The 22382-nt window shown below is 49.1% G+C and overlaps 1 protein-coding gene across 2 annotated transcripts in view; it reads right to left on the minus strand.

Moving 5' to 3' along the window:
* Positions 1–2529: 2529 nt before the first annotated feature.
* Positions 2530–22382, minus strand: part of ZHX2 (zinc fingers and homeoboxes 2) — a 158340-nt gene continuing 138487 nt past the window's right edge. The window contains exons 1-2 of one of the 2 annotated variants that reach the window (XM_069466036.1): positions 16072–18813; positions 2530–3762 (exon numbers count right to left, since the gene is read on the minus strand). In XM_069466036.1, coding sequence (XP_069322137.1) covers positions 16076–18589 — 2514 coding nt within the window. In that variant the 5' untranslated portion in view covers positions 18590–18813 and the 3' untranslated portion in view covers positions 2530–3762; positions 16072–16075. Of the gene's footprint in view, positions 3763–16071; positions 18814–22382 lie in introns of those variants that run through there. The other variant, XM_069466035.1, reaches the window with a different exon arrangement.

Here is a 22382-nt window from a genome sequence, read left to right on the forward strand (position 1 = left end):
GTGGCAGAACCGGGATTGTTCCTCGGGCAGTGTGACTCCAGAGTCTGTGCCCTTAACCACCTTGCCTTCTGCCTCTCTACATCCCTGGGACTCATGAAGAATAACGATATACCTAGGCCCACTCACGGGGGAAGCCTGAAGTTCACCTGTTCTCATCCTTTTGCCTCCACCGGAACCCACGGCCCCTCGCTCCAGACTTCTTTCTCTGCCTCCTCACTTCCCATCCAGTGGGTCTGATGCTCCAGATAAGCCCTCGTTAGACGTGACCCTGAACTCACCTTCCGGCCCCCCCACTCCACCCACTTCAGGGGCCTCCCCGCTGTGATGCAGCCCCACAGCCCCGGCAGCACCAGCTGGGGAGGCTGGGGCTTCCCCCAGGCTCGGTGTGTCACCACGAGGGTGGATACGTCAGACAGGGGGTTTCGGCTAAAGTGATCTTCTAGAAACTGGAGACATGCTACGTGATGGGTGAGAGCAGACTTTGGCCTCGGAAAGTCTTGGGTAAATTTTAAGTTCAAGACTTTATTAGTCAGGATTCATGATTTTACGTTCCAGAAACCCAACTCAAACTAGCTGAAAACAAAAACAGTTCATTCTGGGCTCACGTAACCGGGAAGGGTGGAGGTGGACTTGAAGGCAGGTCCCGCTGAATCCCCTCTGTGGCTGAGATGGCTCTGTCCTTCCTGTCCACTCTCCCCTCCTTCCTTGCAGGAGCAGAAGCCCTCCTCTGTCGGTTCTGGGGCGGTTATCCAGATCCCAACTTCCCTTCCAGCCAGGTCGCCACGTCTAGGTGTTGGCCAATGGGCTATGAACAGACGTGACAAGTTTCTGTTTCATGACTTTAAAAGAAGTTACTTGCTTTCCACGCTTCCCAGGGCTGGCGTGTAGCAGTGGGCTCATGGGGGACCCTTGGCCATACGGACGAGGACAACTGAAGCAGCCAGCTCTGACCTAGAGACGGAAGGCACCTGCTGAGAACCGCAGGGCCACCTGTCGGCCCTCCTGGGCCCCTGGGTGGCTGTGTGGAGCCCGCCTGCAGGCCAGCCCTGGGCTGTTGCCTGAGACAGAATAAACCTCTGTCTTGTCTAAGACACGGGTTTGCGGGTTTCTTTGTCCCAGCAGCTTAGCACTGTACTGTACTCCAACAGCTGTAGTACTCTGAAAACAGTTGCTGTTCTGAGTTTGTAACTTGTGTAGAGCGGCTTCCTCCCCGCGGCAGGGAAAATAGCCGCCAGCCCCAGGCCCACACCTTAACTCAGCCACCAATCAGACCTGGTGCAGGTCCTGCCGGGGGTCCCAGCGGAACCTCATGGAATGAGGCGGGCAGTTCCCATAGAAAAGAGGCTGCCTTTACCAGAAGCAGCAGGTAAGGGACACCTAATAGGCAAAAGTGGTGGGCTTCCATGACGACCGCTTAGAGCCGCACGACCTTGGGCTTGTTACAAAACCTCACTAAGCCTCGGTTTTCTTATCTGTAAAATGGTGGCACCTGTCTCATGAGGTTATAAAGAAAATGTGTGCACAGCACTTGGTACAAAGCCTAACCCATAGTAAGCACTCAGTTAAAACCAGATAGCTATTATTTTTTACTTTTGAGTAGCTATCTATATGCAACTTTGTTGAGTAGCAAGAATTAGGGGGGATTTTCGAGACTCTATGGCCGTTATGGAGACTCTATGGCCGTACTCTGGGAGAACTGACAAGCTCAGCAAACGCATGTCACAGTGTGTGGCGAGGGTGTCTCCCAGAGCAGGCCAGGCTCTTTTGAATCTCTAGTTTTTCAGTGTTTCCTGTATTTTGGGAAGTGGGGGGACGGAGGGAGGGTCTTTTCCCTTATCTGAAGAATGAACACACACTTAGTTTAGATAAACTGGCCAAAAGTTTGTAGGTCCCTACAAATATGAGACATTGAGACCGGAGATTCACTAAGTGAGGGCCGAGGACCAGCGGCAGCCGCCTCACCTAGGCACCTGTTAGCAATGCACAGGTAGGCCCTACCCCAGACCTACCGCGTCAGATACTGTATACAGCTCTCCGGGCGATTCTGGTGCCTGGTCACGTTTGAAATCCACTGGTCTAGACGAATGTGAGGAATTCTTTAAACCACACCTGAGCAGAGACATGTAAAAGCCACCTTCTCGGAGACATGGCAGTGTCCCAGCTACTAGTCACCAGCAACTCAGGGGGAGTGACCTAGCTCAGGTCACCCAAGGGTGAGCTGGGACACTGAGGGTCTTCTCATTCCCACTCCAATGCTCTGCTCTATAGTATTTTATGAATCTATTTGTGAAGACCCTTGAGAAGGGAGGGCCTGTAACTTCTTTCTTTGTGTCCAAGTGAAATGACGAAGATTCCTAGGTTAACACTTACATCCTGTTTATAAAGTCTGGCTTGCAACATTGGACTTCTCCAAGATAGAAGATGAGAAACGTGGCCCTATGGATTTGAAACAGGGGGTGGCTGAGCTGAACCCTCCCGGGAGCCCCTGGGAGCTCGACAGCAATGAAGAACGAGAAGTAGAGGAAAAGGTTATAAAAATGTTTAGTCTCTGCTTTATTGAGTTACAACAAATGAGCAACAAGTTAGAAAAATTGGTTTTATTCAAACTCCCTAGCATTTTATTTGTGCAGTGTACTCAAAGAGGGGCAGTGGGAGAGGGGCAAGGGATTGCAAACATAATTCATATCGCAACATTTACACCGGATATGTCTCTTGGTTTTCCTTCTTTAAAAGTCAGAACTAAAAAAAAAAAAAAAAAAAAGTGCACTCAGGTATCTAAAATCGGCCCAAAACAAACGCACACACAAACAAACAATCAATTCATGGTGAGGGTCCAAGCTGAAATCTTGTCACATACCCCACCTAGAAAAGGCAGTTAATAAGAGAAATGAAAACCAAAGCTGTTCATCTTTGTACCATCTAGATAGGAAGATCTTTTTTTGTTGTTTAATTTCACAAAAGTCATGACAATGCTAACAAGCGTGGGAGCCCTTTCTGCAGGTATTTAAAAAGGTGCTTCAAGAGGTCGGCCACCTGCAACCCAGTTCTCCCAGCCGAGGAGGCCGGGCAGCTGAGAAGCCAGACCCCCGGTTGGCGGTTGAGAGAGCCCTGCCCACGCACGCATCCCCAAAGGCCGCAGGAGGAAGAACTGGAAACAGATTTGATCTGGAAGATCTGCCGTTGTAAACTCTCTCCAAGTCGAGACAGAGGCCTGGATCTCAGCCTCTTCCTGCCAAGAAATCTCCCAAATTTCAAACTACCTTGAAAAATAAATTCTCCCTACCTAAAATCCAGTAGATATCATGGCACTAATACTAACACTCCCTCCCCCAAATTAATACAAGAAACAAAGAAAAAGAAAAAAGAAAAGCAACGTGGTTAGCCCTCCCTCTTGGAAAAAATCTTACAATGGTAGTGCTGGAAAAGGAAGTTGCCCTCGATTAAAAAGGTAACAAAATTCCCACATTATACAAATCAGTTCCAGTATAGCAAGAGGTGGGGGCCGGGGCAGAGGAGCAAACTATTTACAAGGACCCATTGAAAACGCAGCAGTAGGACTTTGGCACTATGAACAATTCCCACCGGTCCTCTGGGAGGTGCACGTGAGAGCAGCTGGGGTTCCCGCACCCTCCAGGCACACGAGAGCTACGTGGTTCCACGGGGAGTCACTGGGGAGGGTGGCCCACAGCTGGGGAGGGACGATCTCTTCTTCCTTCAAAGACAGAGCGTCCCTTTGTCAGCACAGCGGTTCTGACAGCTTCCCTAGAAGGGAGACACAAAACCAGAGAGACAGGACGTCGGTGAGATGGCCATCGTTCCCTGGGGGGCTGGGGTGTCAGTGGTCGCTTCTTCCCGGCTTTCCTGGGAGACCCCTTCCAAAGCCATCCCAGGGCTTGGAGGAGAGACAAATGCCCTTCAAATGAGGGGCCTGTTTTAAAGAAAGAGGTGAGTTTCCTGAGCAGTCTGACGTTATGACAAGAGTCAGACCTTTGAAAACAGGATGGCTTTCCGGGCAAGTGAAGTGGTGGCCTATGACTCTTTCCATCACGGCAAGACCCTTGTATTATTCCTGGAGAGGTGGCCAGTCACAGTGACTCCTAAAGGGCCCTGGAGTTGGACAAACCTGGGTTTGGGTCCTGACTTCTCCACCTAATGGCTGCAGGGCTGTACCCACACGACCTAATCTCTCTAGGGCTTAGTTTTTGCTTCTGTAAAACAGGGCTGCCAATAGCATCCGCCTCGTGGAGTTGCTGTGACGATTCGTTCACAGCAGCATTTGGAATAGTGCCTGGTGCACGGTAAGTTATTGTGTATACTTTCACTGTTTTTATTAGATGGAGCCTTTTCCGAACATGGTAGGATATATAGTAGTAATAAGACAATTGTATGTTTAATATTTGTATCAACCCTGTGATTATTCCCATTTTGTAGTTGAAGAAACTGAACACAGAGAGGTCAAATAAGTTACCCAAGATCAATCAGCTAGTAAGTGGCAGAGACAGGATTCAAACCCAGGCAGTCTCTAGAGTCGGTGCTTTTAACAAACAGTCTTTATTAACAATCAATCAGGAGAAATGTTTAATTCTTATATAGCTGGATGTAATGAAACTAGTCCAAGGACCTTGTTAGGGGTTGCATGGTATCCACCCCAAAATAAAAATATATATACATATTTTTTTTTTTTTGAGACAGAGTCTTACTCTGTCACCCCGGGTAGAGTGCAGTGGCATCATAATAGCTCACTGCAACCACAGACTCCTGTGCTCAAGTGATCCTCCTGCCTCAGCCTCCCAAGGAGCTGGGACTACAGGCATGTACCACGATGTCCGGTTATTTTTTTCTATTTTTAGTAAAGGTGGGGTCTTGCTCTTGCTCGGACTGGCTTCAAACTTCTGGGCTCAAGCAATCCTCCTGCCTTGGCCTCCCAGAGTGCTAGGATTACAGGCGTGAGCCACCTTGCTGGCCTCCAAAAATATATATTGAAGTCCTAATCTGCAGGACTTCAGAATGGAACCCTATTTACAGAGGTACTCAAGTTAAACCAAGTTAAAATGAGGTGATAGGGTGGACCCTAATCCAGTATGACTACTATCCCAATAAAAAGGGGAAATTTGGACACAGATACACACACATAGAGGGAAAATGAGAAGACATAAACACACAGGGAGAAGGCCACATGAAGACAGAGGCAGAGATTGGGTAACGCATCTACAAGCCAAGGAAAGCCAAGGATCCCCAGCAGTCACCAGAAACCAGGAGAGAGGCGTGAGACAGACTCACAGCCCTCAGAAGGAACCGCCATGGCCAACACCAGACTTCAGTCTCCACAAGTGTGAGAGAACAAGTTTCTGTTGTTTCAGCTGCCCAGTCTGCGGTACTTTGTGGAAGGCCTAGGAAACTAAGACAGATCATTACTGCCTTTGTGCTTTCCTTTGGAAAGGAATCCAAGGGGAGGCTCAGGGCCATAAAGGATGCAGTCGGCATTCCATGACAAGCTAGAAGTTTATCAAACCTTTAGAATCCACAGCCACTGGCTTTTGCTTTGCCTCCATCCTGGTAAGGCTGTTCTTGCTTGGCCACTTCTTTGGCTGGGAAGTGTTTTTGTACAGGAGACCAAGAATGAGGAGACTTGTCAGCCAAAGGCACCAGCAGATCATCTGTAATGTCACTTACTCCTATTGTCTGGACATTCAATGTACCCATAGTCCCTAGACACTCCTGAGAATAAGACCAAATATTGGAGTTAAGAAACCAACTTGTAAAAGAAAAGTCTGTGGATAAACCAAGATTCCAGGGGTGTCCTGAAGATCTGGTACCATCTCAGAGTGATCCAGCCAAAGTCACGAAATCGTAAGAGCTGCAGGGATCCTTAGAGATGCTGCTGCCAAGATCACTCATGTCACCCAGAAAGAAAATGGAAGCTCAGAAGGAAAAGCGATTTCTCCAGGCCACGTGGCTGCTCAGTGGCACAGTCAAAACCGAGAATGAGCACGACTGGGACAACAGTGATGGCAGCTAGTGTTTCTCTCACAATTGACACGAGTCAGCCCCATGCTAAGTGACAATATGGATCATCTCATTTATTCCTTACAGTGACTCTGCAGGCGCCCTTTACAGCAAAGAGACTGAGGCTTCGAGAGACTGAATGTCATGCTTAATGTTAGGCAAACAGTAAGTGGTGAAGCCTGAGCCCACTTTGGCCAGTCCAAATCGGGCTGCCTGGTTAACTGCTCTTCCCCACACCTGTCGTGGGCCCAGGTCTTGCAAGCCTCTCTGAGCCTGGAGCCACCAGGTGCCAGGAGAGAGAACATCTGCTTCAAGGGTCGGGGGCCGGGGCACCCAGCGGGGACCATGCGCCTTGTTGCTGATCCTGGGCAGAGCCACATGCACCCACTAGGTGGGCGCAGCCGACCACAGCCAGCCTCCTGTGCTCCCAATGGAACAGGGATTTGCCCAGCAAATGGGGCCTTTCACTGCCTGTGGGAGGGAGCCTGCCCTGGTTGGAGGTCCACTTGCACAGTTCCCCAGACCCCAGGAAACAAGGCCCAAGGTGGGTGGACAGCTATTGTTCTTCCTTCGGCACAGGACCTCCACGCACGGTGGAAAGAGCTGTGGAGTTGGAGGAAGCTGGGATCCAGGACCTGCCACCTCCCCGCTGTGTGCGGGTGGGCCCCCGAACCTCCCTGAGCCTCCCTTCCCCCGCACAGAGCCTATGGGCTGCCGGCAGGGTCACAGACGAGGGTGCGAAGCATGTAGGTCCTGGCACGTGCCAGGGGCTCAGGAAGTAAGTTCTTCACTTTTCCCAAGGAAGGCCAGGTATAAAATTAGGGCCTTCGGTGTCAGGAGCTCACCTGTGTGTGAGTGTGAGCATCCCGTTTTCTCTGTCCCTCTTGTATTATCAAGACATTGACCCCATTTCTTCAAGTGACTGGCAAAAATTCTTGCTTTTTAAATAACCCTCAATATTAAGTGGTTGTCCATCTGGCAATATGTTTCTATGATTCCTTGTGTAATTTCTCATGGTCACGAACATGCATAATCTTCCAACCATACGTATTCACGAAAAAATGCTGAACAAGGCCCTTAAAACACACACGGGCTGCAAGACCCAAGGGATGACCCAGAAAAAGGGAGACAAAGCCAATTTTATTTTACTTTTGTTTTTTTCAGCTTTTGCAGAGATCCCAGATGTGTGTGGCTGGCCCCAGACCCTGGAAGCACCCTGAGAACCACCGGACTTTAATTCTCCTTTGCGATTCCCAGGGTGTGCAGAGTGGGCGGACTCGGGCTGTGGGAGCCAGTGCGGCCTCAAAGGGAGGCCGGGAAGATGCTGGAAACGAGGCAGGCCCTGTCCCCTCTCCAGGGGCGTCCTGGCCCGAGCCCAGGAGCCAGTTGGGTTGGGATTGAAGCAAAGAAGGGGACGCCATGGGCAAGTCTGATTTCTTCCCCAACGGTCACTGTACAGGCAGCCACAGGCGTGACACTTGGTGGTGACTCCTCACTGGTAACGGACGTCCTGCCCCAACGCATTTCAGACCCAGCCCCAGCAGAGGCCCGGCACGTCTGGTGGAGGCTTCCTCCTCCCATGGCTCTGCCCACGGCCCTTCACTGCCATCAACAGCCGCTCTGGGACAAAGCCTGGTCCTCCTGTAGCCCTAGGCCCTGCGGGGCCCAGCTCCCGGCTTGCTTCGGGCTGCTCTCCCCATGGTCTGCGCCACCATCGGGGATCCACCTGCTCACATGCCAAGCACTTTCTAACCCTCAGACGTCGTCACACCTGTGGTTTCTCCCTTGGGGACACAGCCGAGGCCCAATCACCCTCCCACCTTCCAGCCCCTTCCCAGGCAGGCCTTTGCTCCTGGACGCTGCCAGCTGGTCTCCCTGTTACACGGTCCTGCGCGGGCTTCTCCATGTGGCTATTACGGTGCTGTCTCCAGACTGCCCAGTTAACGGTGGGTGGACGAGGCCCGTGAGGACACGGATGGCGGCCACTGTGCTCACTGCTGGCCCCGCCACCCCCTCCCCGCAGAGTGTGGCCCACACGGGATACTCAACTAATGTTAAAGGGAGGAAAAATGGGAAGTAAGTTCAGTGCTGTCAGAGCAGTGGCTGTTACACAAGGTTGGTGACAAAGTCCACATGGTAGTGTTGTTGTTTTATAGAGTATCACAGTGCTTTGGGCTACGTGGCTCTTGCTAACTCCCCCGGGGCTTCTCTGGAGTCTAATCACCTGGTCAGAGACAGTCACTCTACGAAGGACCAAATTACTCATCCCAGACCACCTCCCAGACTTGGAGGAAACTGTGAGGCCATGGGGCCCATCTGCATAGGGCCCTCCTGGGACATTTGTACCGAGTGATGTCCAGCCTCAGTGAACACCTCCCTGCACAGGGAACCCCCCCAGCCCCACCGTCCCTTCCTATCTTGGGGACAACTTGGAATATTAAAAAATACTATCTAATTCTTCAGCAAAGTCTGCTTCCCTGTTTCTTTCCTCACTGGGAGACATAAAAAAATTTGAATTTCCCCCTGCGGCAGCTTTCTGTTTCTATTTCTCTCTAATTTTCCCTGCAGGGCTTTCCCTAAGGCCCTGGGGACCGGGAGCAAATAACACTGTACTCCATGAGAAAGGAAAACAAACACCGAGATAGTGATATATTATCTCTCCAAAATATTTCTTTTTTCTCGAGTGGTGTAGCAAGGTTTATTGCTCATTTACTGAGTGCCTGTTATCTGTGGAACATTTTATTCCATTGTCATCTGGCTTCTGCTCTTGGGGAGAAACCGCTTTCAGTTTAATTGTAGTTCCTCTGTAGGTCACGTCTCTTCTTTCCGGTTGCCTTTTGCTCGCTTTGCCCGAGCTTTACTGAGGTATAAGTGGTGCGCACGAAACTGCACATAAGTAACGCATACAATTTGGTGAGTTTGGACATTTGCACACACTCACGTCACCGTCACCATCACCACAGTCTAGTAACAAACATATCCTGCACCTCCACGAGTTTTCTAGTTGGTGGTAAGGACACTACCACCACCACCAAAAAAGACATGAGATCTACCCTCTTAACACAATTTTAAGTACAGAATACCCTACTGTGAACCACAGGAATTATGTTATACAACAGATCTCTGGAACTTACTCATCCTGTATAACTACTTTATACTCATTGAAGGAAAACTCCCCTATTCCTCGGCCCCCATTCCCTGGTAAACACCATCCTACTGTCTACTTCTACACCGCTCCACATTTCTAGTCCAACTGTCATTGCTTCTATGAGGGGTGGGGGCGTGGTCCAATTTTAACTAGAATTGAAAAAGGGAACATACGGTGGCACGGGGAGGATTAAGCAACCTCCCAGCGGTGGGGAGGACTCCATGCCACGCACAATCGTCCCCACACCAGGCCTGGGTCAGCTCGGGCACATCTGGCCAAAGCTCTGCTTCCCTGCAGCTGTTTGGGGAGCCTCTGGGGTTGGGGATTTTGCTGACTTGTGGGCCAGGTAAACCTCCCCTAGGCTGCTGCAGGGAGGCTCAAAGGCAGCAGGTGTGAGAGGGGTCATGGCTCTTCCCGCCACTTTCCCATCAGTGGACATCGTCCAGGGGAATTCCACTGAAGCTGAGTAAAAGGGATCGTATTTTAAACTCATTACGCAGACTCCTGCAGTGATACACGTGTGCATATGGGTTTTCATTCCAGCTCCACCACTTTCACCTTGATGACCTTGGATGCGTTCCCTTCCTGTGCCTCCTTCTCACCAGCTGTACGTGAGTGATGTGGACTCCAGAGAGTTATTGCGAGGATTAGACGAGTTAGCACATGTAAGTGCTTGAGCAGTGCCGGGCACGGTAAGTGCTCAGCAAATGTTACCCCCTGTCGCTGCCCGAGGCCCCCCCGACCCCTGCCCCTCTGAGATGCAATTAACATCCACTGGCTTGAGCTCACAAAAGTGGGGCCCCAACTGAAAAAGTCAACTTGGAAAGGCAAGAAGCAGGCGACCACGTTCCCCCATATAGAGAGCAACGAGCAAGTTCAGATTCAGCATCTATCGAGTGGATGATGATGCTAATGCCAGAACCTTGTTCTAGGGGCTTTCATTTATATTATCTCATTAATCCTGAGAACGACAGACAACTCTATTAGTCAGTCTTATGAACTGAATTGTAACTCCCCTAAATACATGTGTTGAAGCCCTAACCCCTAATGTGACTGTATTTGGCGATATGGACTGTGAGGAGGTAATTAAGAGGGGGGTAATTAAGTCCTAATCTAATAGGACTGGTGTTCTTACAAGAGGAAGAGACCGTGGGAGTATGGACACGCTGAGGAAAGACCACGTGAGGGCACAGGGAGGAGGCGGCCGTCCGCAAACCAAGGAGAGAGGCCTCACCAGAAGTCAGCCCCACTGGCACCTTGATCTTGAACTTCCAGCCTCTAGAACTGTGAGAAAATACATTTCTGTTAAGTCACCTAGTTTGTGGTATTCTGTTATGGCAGCCTTGGTGGACTATTCCGGTAAGTATTAAGGTTATAGAAAGAATAAAATAAAATGTACAGACATGTAGATTCTCTAAAATTTTCCAACACCCATGCTCCATTGACCACCAGGGCAGAAAAATCTGAATGCCCAGACATCTGCAAGGTGGCTTTCTTTTTGCTCCTTCCTCGAGTATCTCAGATGGCATCAAACTTTCTCTGAAGGGATATACACACAGAACCATGTATAGTCTCCTTTATTGCTGAGAAAGAGGAGAATATTTAATCATATGTGAATCGACCTAACACTTGGATTTCATTTATTTACTTAGTTAAATTTTAGCCAAATTTAGCATGGATTTTTTTTTTTTTTTTTTTAAGAGACAGGGTCTCACTCTGCTGCCCAGGCTGGAGTGCAGTGGCCCAATTACAGCTCACTGCAGCCTCAAACTCCTGGGCTCAAGCGATCCTCCTGCCTCAGCCTCCCAAGTAGCTGGGACTACAGGTGCACCACCACACCCAGCTAGTATTTTTAATTTTTTGTAGAGATGGGGGTCTCGTTTTGTTGCTCAGGCTGCCCTCGAACTCCGGGCCTCAAGCAATCCTCCTGCCTTGGCCTCCCAAAGTGCTGGGATTACAGCCATGAGCCACCGTGCCTGGCCCACTCAGGCTTTTAACCCCTGCACGTCTATGAAGTGTGAACGCAGGCAAATCACACCCACAATGGCCACTTTTTGGTGCCCCTAATGCACCAAGTTCCCCTTGGTCCCAGGGCCCTTGAGTATGTTTTCTTCTGCCTAAAATGCTCTTTCCCACTTCTCTGCTGAGAGACTCCTACATGTTGGATTAACCCTTTAGATTTCAGTTCATCCATTACCTCTTCAGAGAAGCCTCCCCCGCACTGTAAATCAGGTCAAATTCCCCTATTCTATACTCCAACAGGGCCGTGTGACTTTCCTTTTTGTTTGATGAAAGACTGGCTAAAGCTTCGTTTTCCGTTAGACCCAGGGCTCCATGAGGGCAGGGACACACTGGGCTCTCGGCCTTCCAGCGCTCAGTGCACTGCAGACGTCCCACAAATACTCGAGGGACAAAGGAACCAAGTCACTTATTAGGAATGTCTCTGGCCAGCTGACTTCACCTCCTCGGGGCCTCCATCCTTCTTCTGAAAACGAGGGAGCTGGATTTCATGGTTGCTCCGTCGCTACGAGCTGCCCAAAGCACAGTGAGAATCCCTAGGGTGAGAAGCTCCGCAATTAAGTAAACGGACGCGGTGTCCGTTAACTCCCCATTAGGTACGAGGGAAGCAGGACTAATGGACAGTCCCTGGGAAGCATCACCCGGTAAGTATCTGGTGACAGATTCTCCAACAGACCTTTCCCTCAAGCTGCTCACACACACGGACAGCAAACTGTACCCAACCTCTGCTCTGACTGTTGTCAATCACTGGGGCCAAGGAGTGATGGGAAAAGATGAGGAGAAGCAAAAGGACCGAAATACCAGATCCCAGGTCATTGAAAACCAACCACCTTTTAAAATTCTCTGGTTGGTTCTCAATAAACTGTTGTTGAAATCTGCTCTGAGTCTGCACTGGGGATTCAGAGATTAATGAGATTTGGTCCCTGTCTTCAGTGGTCTGGTGGGGGAGAGAGACAGGGAAACAGAGGAGTGGAATATTTTCATTCATTCATTCAAATATCTGTATTTGGACAGCTAATCTGAACAGTGTGGGGTCATGCATAATGCAGACCCTAAATTGTAAGCAGGATGCAACACTTGGCAGCCTTAAATATTTTAAGTAAGCTGAGCCATGGAAAACATCTTTCTGACATTTGACAAATTCTACCTCTTTCCCAAAGCCATCCCTAATCATTAGGAGTTGGAAACTGTCGTCAGAAGTTGGGAGGCAGTGAAGGTGGTGGCTGGAACTTTGGAATCAATTTTAGACTCTGGCTGAGTAAACTCTGGCAAGTTCCTTCAGGTTCCTGAGCCTCAGTTTTCTTTGTTTAAGATAAGTGGGAAGAAGGTGGGTTGGTGGGAAGGTTTTAAATCAGACAAAAATTGGAAAAGCCACCTCTTCCCCTCTGAGCTCCTCCAGTTTCTGTGTGCACCGCTCTCATGAAGCAGTCCGCATGGGCTTACGGGTGTTTTTATGTACACGTCTCACCGTTATTAGACTGAGAGCAAGGCAGGGGCCCAGATTGGTGGTCATTTTGGCAAATCTACACAGACTAGCACAGTGCCTGGCATGAAGAAGGTGCTCTAGAGTTCTTGCTGAATAAATAAGCTGTGGATTAGTTTCCACCCCTACACAGAACTAGGAGCTGACCACTGTCTGCCTGTTTGGCCTGGGCTGTGGTGGGGCCACTGCTGGAGAGGCCGTGGCCACAGTGCTTGGGTGAGGGACTGGGTGACAGACGAGAGGTGGCCTCCAGGCTCTGCCAGCAGCTAGCCTGGGAACCCAGGGCAAATCACTTGTTTTCTCTGGGCCTCAGTGTTTACCCTCTGTAAAATGGGGAAAAACGTGTATCTACCCATTGAAATGAATTAATAGAGATACTTAGAAAAATGCTGAGCATGTAGCATGTACCAGTCAATGGAAACTCTTATTAGCAGTAGTAACAGGATATTCCATTTGACCAAACATCAGGGCATATGTCTGACAATGTCTAGCGTAAGTATGTTGACTCATTTTTAGGATAAAAGGCGAAATTTAGTTTTCAGCCTCTTACTGTGACAGATCTCTCAGTGGGATGGCTCAAAAATTGTTCAGACCCAGAGACTGAATCAACGCACCATCATGCAAAGGCTGGGAAGGATTCCTTACTTTTGTGTCTAACCTCAGGGCTGAAGTGAGCCCAGACTGAGTCAAAAGCTGTCATGAGCCTTGCAAAGCTTAATGCAGAGGGATTGGAGGGGGGGAGGACTCGCTAAACCCTGTAAAGCTGTAGTCCCAAACCCCTGGGCTGAGGACCGGTCACGGTCTGTGGCCTGTTAGGAACCAGACTGCAGAGCTCTGTCTCGCACCCCCACCCCCACCCCATAGAAAAAGTGTCTTCCGTGAAACTTAGTAACCGGGCCGCGCAGCAGGAGGTGAGCAGTGGGCTAGCAAATGAAGCTTCATCTGTATTTACAGATGCTCCTCATCACTTGCATCACCGCTTGATCTCCGCCTCCACCCCCCATCCATGGAAAAATTGTCTTCCACGAAACCAGTCCCTGCTGCCAAAAAGGTTGGAGACCACTGCTGTAGAGGAAATCCAATCCTAGAGCCAGCTCTCAGCTGCTAGCTGGAGTTTCTCCTCCTCTTGTATCACATAACAACTTCTATAAAGTCAAAACCATGAATCATCTCAGGATTATTATATGTGTCATAACTGAACTCAACCACAAGTTCCTAAATAAATATGCATTTAAATAGGGACATCACTGAGTATTTATAAATTTCAAGAGACCCATGTGTTTGGTTCATGAAAGCTCCGAAGTAATCTGGAGAGATTTTTTTCCCCTCTAAATTGAAAGGCCCCTTTAAGGGGTACCTCTGTCCAGGGCTTGGGAGAACTTTCTGATGCCACCACCTCTGTAGACCGTAGCCCTTTCTCAATACGATGGACCTCCAAAATATCAGGAAATACTAGGGACATCTGATGCCACGAGGTGTCGAACAGATGTTAGCATCTTGTTTAGGAATGTTTTCCAGCTCACACTTGGGACGTAGCTAGTTCCTACATCTCTGAATTGTCTGATGTTAATCCAAGAGCCACCTGAAAAAACCCTGGGTATTCCCCCCACCCCGGGGAGAGGGGCAATGAGAAATGGGGAGTTTCTGTCAGAAGTAAAGAGGCAGAGAGGGCCACAGGAAGAGTGAGGGCTCCGGAGTCAAACTGAGGTGCTGGCTGGGGGAATGAATGCAGGTACGTTCCTTGGTTTGTGAGTCTCAGTTTCTGGGGTTATGAAAATACAGAGATGCTTACCTCTCTAGAGCTAAGTAAGGCCATACATGGTCCGGCCACCTTCCTCGGCCTCTGCTACTCAGGGGGCCCTTCATCTATCCTTCCGTCCTTCCTCCCCTCCTCCCCAGAGGTCCTCTTCACACCTTCGTGGCAACCAGGGAGATGTGGCAAGGAGGGAAAATGGCCACAGGGAGAAAGGAGCCAGGCAGACAGGTGGGGGTGGTCGCAGGTGCCATGGCAACCTCAGTACACCTCTAGCCCCCTCCTTTCCTGGGCCCTTCCCTCTGGGCTGCATCCTCGCCCATGCACGACCCAGGAGCACTTCCTCCCACACTCCGGAGGAGAAAGATGACCCGATGGCATTCTGGGATTGGCTGCCCATTACAGTGTTCCTTTAATAGCTGAACTGGCTAAAACAAGGTTTCTAGAGGATTTCCTTTATTTTCCAGCTGCCTCATTTTATTACCGAATCAATGAATTAATGAGCGACATGGCCAGCCAGCGTTGTCCGAGTTCATTAAGGCAGAGAGCTATGGTAATTGCCAGGGCTCCCTTTGGGACCTCATCAATCATTCTGGAGGTTCTTACCTTTATTTCTTCCTTTGTAAAAGATGACTTGGGAGGCCCCTTCCATTGCCTTGAAAGTGACCTCTGGAGAAGCCCACCTGGGCAAACCGGACCACTCCCTCCCCGTTCCCGGCCGCCCTTGCAACACGTCTGCCAAGGCGGACCCTGGCCTCCTGCGCCTCCCCCAACCACTGCCCTCCTTTCTGAACTCACCACCAAGCTCGCCGAGGTGCTTCAGGCCTCGCTTTGCGCTGACCTCTCACGAAGCACAAACACCCAGGGCTTCAGTGGCGTGTCCCATTATGTGGATGACACGGCCATTAGTAACCATGGTAACCTCCCTTCCCCCAGCTTTTGTGGCTCCTTAGGCCTAATTTACACCAGTCTCTCCCAGATTTCAAGGGGTTATGGGGACCCAACCAGAGGGCACCTTCCTTTAGCTGTGACAAGACAAATACCAAGCATTTTCAAAGCTTTTGAGGTTAAAAGAAACAACCTTAAATCTCTGATACAGCAAACTTGAATACTTACTCTTAAAAAAGAATCCCCAAAGTGGGGGAAAAAAAAAAGAAAAGGGAAAAGACACAATCTTCTCATATTTTTTACAGCAGCGAACATAAGTCGCACAGAGGGAGGACGTGTTGTTCTGAACAGTGACAAGTGGACTTTAGAATGGACAGGCCCGAAGGGTGGTGTCCCCACAGGCCACAGGCAGTGGGGCTGTCCCCCTTAGCACAGCCTTGCAAAAAAGGACGTGAGCTCTACCAGCCCCTATTTTGTTTCCTCCTTCAAAGAACTTTAAAAAATAACTCATCCGCCCCCCAAAAGGGTAAGTACATGCAGCAATGCGTAGGTGCATTAGCTCAATTGAGCCACTCCACTAGGTACACATACTTGGAACCATCACGCTGTACATGATGCATACACACAATTCTTATTTGCCAATTAAAAAAAAAGAACCCATCACCCGTGTCAACACCTCTGTACCCCACAACCTTATGTTCATTTAACCCTGGAAATAAGAAGAAAGACAACCCTCCCTCCCCCCTGCCGCCTGGGGTCAGCAGGTGGAATTACCTGTCTAGGCCCGGCCAGCCTCGGCAGGGACGCTGTCGGAGTCCGAGTCGGCCAGTTCCGCCACGCCTTCCGCCGCAGTCTGACTCCAGCCGTCCGACCTGTCTGAGATGGCATCTTCCTCTCCGACGGTCACCTCCACGTAATCCACCACGCCCGACTCCTCATTCTCCTCGCTGCCCGGGCCGTCCCGGCTGCTGCCCTCTGACCTGTCCGAGGTGGCCTCCGAGGGCTTTGCTGGTGAACCGTCTTTTGCCTGCTCGCCGCCCACTTTCAGCCTGGGCACCGGCTTCTCCAAGTCCTCTTCACAGAGCTTTTTGGGGTCCTTGCAACATTGCTGAACCACCTCGCCTCCGTTCTTTGGGCTCTCGGCGACGGGTTTTGCTGCTTTCCTTGATAGGGTGTCGTAGCCGTGATCATCTGCCACGTGCTGGTGCTGGTACTGCTCCATCCACTTTAAGGTTCCAGTTTTTAGCAAGCATCTGTTCTCCTTGAACCAGCGCACAATCTCAGTTCGGACCAGGCCTGTCTTGGCCGCTAGCTGGTCGTACTCCTGGGGAGTAGGCCACTGGGTTCTTGCAAACGTGCTCCTCAGGAGGTGAACTTGTTCTTGACTTTTTGTAATTGCTGGTGAAGGGCTGGGCAGAGAACTGGTTAACTGGGCACCGGAGAGCTGGTCAAGCCGAGACAGAGCACCGTTGGGGGCCACCGCATCCTGGCTCTTCTTGCCAGACCCCATGGAATCCAGGACAGCTTGTTCCATGCTGTCCCGAAGCTTCCGTCTCTCCGAGAACCAGGAGTCGATCTCTCTCCTGCTCAGCTTGGTCTCTACTCTTAGCCGATCCAGCTCTGCTTGTGTAGGAAAAGAGCTTTTCAAAAAGCTATCTTCCAGGATTTTAACCTGACCCTGTGTTTTCTCTTTGAACTTCTGTGGCGTAAAGTCTGGGTATGCATGGTACGTGCGACCATGTCGGGAGGCTGCGATGGCCAACTGGTCTTTGGCAAGGGATTCGCTGGTGATGTGGACGATGCCCCTTTGACACCGATACCGGTGGTCACTGAACCACTTCTTGATCTCGCTCCTGGCAAGGCCGGTCACTTCGATGAGCCGGTAGACCTCAGCATCGTCAGGGAACTGGCTCTGGAGGAAGCTGGCTTTGAGATGCGCTATCTGCTCCTTCGTCTTCTTGCGGTCGCTGGCTGGGGTGACTGGGGGGTTGGCCACAGTGGGTGGGGGCTCTGGCACCTGAGCGATGTGAGGACGCTTGGGCTCGGGGGCAGCTTGGGGAGTCACCAAAGGCCTCTTCTGGCTGTGGTTAGTCACTCCCGCCACAGCAAGTGTGATGGGGGAGCAAGAGACGGTTGTTGACCCACTGGTTACCTGAGTCAGCACCAGACTGGTCTGACCGAGGATCTGGCATGGTAGAGCTGTCTGCAGGATGGGCTGCGGCATCTTCGTGGGGGCCAACTGGGCAGGCAGCACAGTGATTGTTGGGGGTACCGACTGAATGGTGCCATTAAACATCTTCTTCCGGGCCTCCTCCACCTCTTCTGGGGACCAGCTGATGCCGTGCTTTAAGCGCTGGGTGGCAAACCAGATTCTGATGTGCTCCTCTGGGTGTTTGGAGGCAGCTGTCAGCCAGGACAACTCCGCCTGGGTCGGGTAAGGGAACTTGTTGAAGGAGTTGATCATGGTGGCATTTGTATCCAGGGCAGAGTTGTATTTGGTAGTATTTAGTGGGACGGGGACTTTTGGGACAAGGTTGATATTTGGTGGCAGCTGTACAGAAGGCATGACGTGTCCTAATGTGTCTTGGAGGAGCTCCACGCCTCCCAGTCTCGAGAGGATCTCAGCTGTGTCTGTCACCAAGCGGGCAGTCCCTTCCACATGGTTCTCGGGGGGGACCTCCTCAGGCTTCTTGGGCACCTTCTTGGCATCTACTTTTGGTTTCCCTGGCTTCATGATGGGGGTTTTACTCACTGAGATCCCAGGATCACTGTCACCACTTCCGGGGCCACTGGTGGTGATGGACACAACATGGTTGGTGGCTTCAATGGACTGTTCTAAGACAGTTTGATTATTACGCTTGATTAACTTCAGCTTGAAGTTGGTCTCCCCGGGATGGAACTTGGAGTTGTGGTCAGACAAGGAATCATACTTTTTGGTTGTGAAGTTACATTCAGCACACACGTAGAGGGGGTTGAGAATCACATTGGGATGCTGCATGTCAACATGCTCTGTGAACTCATTCAGGTTTTGCGTGGAGTACGGGCAGTATTTGCATTCATAACCTCCTTGGAGTTTTTTGGACTGGTTTTCCCCTGTAGATTTCACCTCTATCACTTCATTTTCTTTGGAAGAATTTTCAGGTTCTGCTGCCCAGCTATCCTTGGCCACGTCAGGCTGTGACGTGCCGATTCCTTTCTCTTTGGCCCTGTCTACCTCCTCGGGCACATCTTGTTCTACTACTTGTGATGTCCGCACCATGCATGGAGTTGTAGATTTTCGTTTGCTAGCCATGCTGCCTGTCTGTGTGCAATGGCTTATTTTTGGAGGGGGCTAGGGAGAGGGGCAGTGAAATTCTTGGAACAAATAAGATAAAAGGCTTTTGGCTTTATTCCCCCTCAAATGGCTTTGGCTTCCCTTGAATGCTGAAGTCTACTGTTTGAGTTTTCAGAATGATTTCAGCACAAAAAATTGCAACTGCACCAATCGCTAAACACTCCAGGCAGCATCATATCTGTGGACAAGAACAAAGACAGGGTCAGGGTCTCTTCACAATGCAAAAGAAACTAGCATTTCTTTCTGAGTCGCTCCCATGACCCACCCCAACTGGCACCCACATCAAATACCTACGTATGCACAGATGGCATGAGAATGGGTGCTTATGAACATGAAAGATCACATTCTTCTTCTCTTCCCTTCTTTGGGAAGGAAGTGAAAATGGGCCCAAAGCAAGCAAACAAGGGCAAGGGTCACCATCTCACATCTAGAGACAAAGGGATACAGAAAAGGTACATAGGTATCAAAATCTTCTGAAGTGGTGGGTTGGGTGGTGGAGGGGATGTTGCAGATGGAATGTGGCTGGGCTTGCAAGCTGCTTTTATTTATGGTACATCAGAAACAAGACGCTTCCCTGGGGCAGGCAAGAGAAATTCATATGGGCATCAGAAAATGGATATGAACATTTTGCTTATCATAAAAGCAAAACCCTTCAGGAAATCCAGAAAATGCAAAAAAGTATACAGGAGAGAAAAAAAAAGCCAATCACCTTCAATTCGATATTTAGTTTTGTAGTTCCTTCATTTCACTTGAATAGTTCTCCATTTCCTTGAATATTGAGCAAAATGATTTTAAAAATGGCTGCATGTTATTACACTGAAAGGATATACCATATATAACAGTCAGTGGCTGGACTTTGCTAGACATTTATTTCTGTTTTTTGGCTCTTATTAACAAAATTGCAGCGAACACCCTTAGTCCCTATCTTTGTTAACTACCTTAGGATGGATACCTAGAAGTGGCTCTCTTGACCCATATAGCCAAGTTTTTGCCTCTTCTGGCCTTTTCCCGGGTAGTGTATGAGAGGGCTGGACTCATAAGCCAGCCTACGCGAAATAATATCATTAAAAAGTCTTGCAGATGAGATAGGGGAAAATTGTTTTAATATGCTTGTATGCTTTTCTTGATTGCTATGAAGGTTGAACTGTTTTTGAAAAATTTACTTGTCATTTATATTCTTTTGTGAATTGCCTGTTTATGCCATTTTCATATTACAGTGTTCAGTGGTTTTATTATTAATTTGCAAGAGTTCTATGTAAATAATATTAATACCTTACTATGCTTGTTGCAAAATTCTTCCATCATTTACATTTTAGTTTTGCATATGGTATAAATTAATGTTTAATATGTAGAAATTTTAAGTTTTACATAACAAATTTATCATTCTTTCTCTTATAAAAGAAGCCAGGCCTGGCTTTCATAGTAATTTTATATTTAGAAAGTAATGCCTTACCTTGATAACTGAGACATGTTAATCTATGTTTTCTTAAGAGTGTTTTAGCTTTATTTTTCACATTTAACTCATCTGGTATTGAATTTATCTTGGGTTAAGCTGTATGACACAAAGCTGACCATTTTTCTTGAGAATTACCCACCATCTAAGTAGCATGTATGGTGTTATCTTTTCTTACTAATATGTGAGAAACCACCTTTATCATACGCTAACTTTTTACATTTACTAGGTTGTTTCTCGATTATCTAATCTGTGTGTCTGATCTAGCTATTGAGCCTTGCACTTATGCCTTGATTCTAAAAAACTTTCAAATATTTTGAGTACGTTTTACTATCTGCTAGAGTGAGTTCCTCCTCATTACTCCTCTTTTGCAAAACAGTTCTTGATTATTTTGCTCTTCCCATAAATCAATTCTCATAAATCAGTATCATCTGCAAAATAAAATCCTATTAGAATTTTGATTGGAACTGTACTAAACAAATAATAATTTGGAAGTACAGGAACAGTTTGCTTATTAGGAGGGTACATTAACAGAGCTTAGACTGGGGAACTGTGCCGACATGCAGGAGGTCCTTTTATTTTGTGGCTAAAGGAAGAAGGAGATGTGTTTTGAAACGATGACAGGTGACATCCAGGAAGGGCAGGGAAGGGAGATGGCATATCATCTCTGGCCCCTGCCACTAGCCTAGGTTTGAGTCCCACTGAAGAGAGGGATTAAGGGCAGAAGTGAAGAACTTATTTTTGTGAGCAACTCTGTGGGACTCTGGGCCCACACCCACCTGCTTAGGGGCTCAGGTGACAAACCTGAGCAGGACTCGGAGAGGGGCACTCCCCCATTCTGAGCCCAGAACCTGGCCCCTCTAGGTCTGGAGCACCAGCATTTTCAGGCTGGTCAAATTCATCAGCAGTGAGGTGAGGGTTGTGGTGGGTGGTGACGAGGAGAGGACACGGGCAAACCAGAGCAGAGGGCAGCCGTGTCCTTCTCTTGACCATGCCCAAATTGCCACCTCTAGCCTCCATGCCCTCACCCAACTTCACACTCCTGATCCGGCCTCTCACACATGCTCTGCTCCTCCAGAGCTCATCTCCATCAAGGGTGCACAGGAACCCAGCATGTCCCAGCCCCTGCTTCCTCTCCCCCCACCCATCACGCTCCTGCGGCTCTATCAGCGTCTGTGCCAGAGCTGGACTCCACCCAGAGCTGCTGGGTTCTCAGGTCTTCACTGAAAAGTCACCCTCCCACAGACGGGCCATCCCTCACCACCGCCCCTATGTAAATAATGCCTCCCACCCCATGTCCTTACCCACCTTGGCTTTCTTCACGGCACCTGTCAATAGCTGTTATCATATTTATATATTTTGTGGTAAGGGAGGAGCCAGTATCTACCTGTTTATTGTTTCCAGAACTGCACTGCCCAACATGATAGCCACTAGCCACATGTGTCTCTTAGAATTTGAATTAATTAAAAGTAAATACAATTAGAAATTCAGCTCCTTAGTCACATAAGCCACATTTCCAGTGCTCAACGGCCACATGTGGCTGGTGTCTGCTGTGAAAAACAGCCCAGGAGATCTCCTTCATTGTGGAAAGTCCTGGTGGACGGCGCTTCTCTAAAACTGAAACTTCACAAAGGCAGAAAGTTTGCACTGCGGTTTCCCCAGAGTTCAGAACAGCACCTGGCCCATGGTATGCTTACTTTGCCTTCCATAAATACTGTTTAAATATTAAATTAACTGCAAAGAGGCCACCTTGTAGGAACTGCAGCTCATATGGTGATGAGGAGTGGCAAAATGTCCTGTAAATGCTCAACAGTGTGTGTGCATGTGTTTATGCGCACACATGCATGCGTGGACGTCTGTGTTGGGGAGACATGAGTGGGGAAGTGCTGTAAAGGAAGAGAGATCCTGAAGTTTTGCAGGAGCACTATTGACAGAGCAGAATATGGCTAAATTCGCACCCATTGGCCAAGGGGCTTGGGGCATTGGAGTTACAATTTTCAAAAGAGAGGGAGCAACAGGGAAGTTTCCTCCTACAAAACAAAGATGCCAGGCAGGAGTGGATGCAGGGGAGAAAAGATCTTCCTTACAGAAACTTCCCATCATCAGAATTATGCAAATCTGCTGACAAGTGAGCCCCTCAAATGAAGAAATTGTAGTAAAATGGCCTGGAAGTGTCTCAGTATTCCCAAAACTGGCTCAAAATAAATAGCATCTTCTAAAACTTATTCAGCAGCCGGGCATCCAAACCAGAGCAGATCAAGAAGAAGGCAAGAGGGAAGAGGAAAAGAGAGAAGGAGG

Source organism: Eulemur rufifrons, chromosome 3 (assembly GCF_041146395.1).
Source record: "Eulemur rufifrons isolate Redbay chromosome 3, OSU_ERuf_1, whole genome shotgun sequence".
NCBI classification, from domain to species: Eukaryota; Metazoa; Chordata; class Mammalia; order Primates; family Lemuridae; genus Eulemur; species Eulemur rufifrons.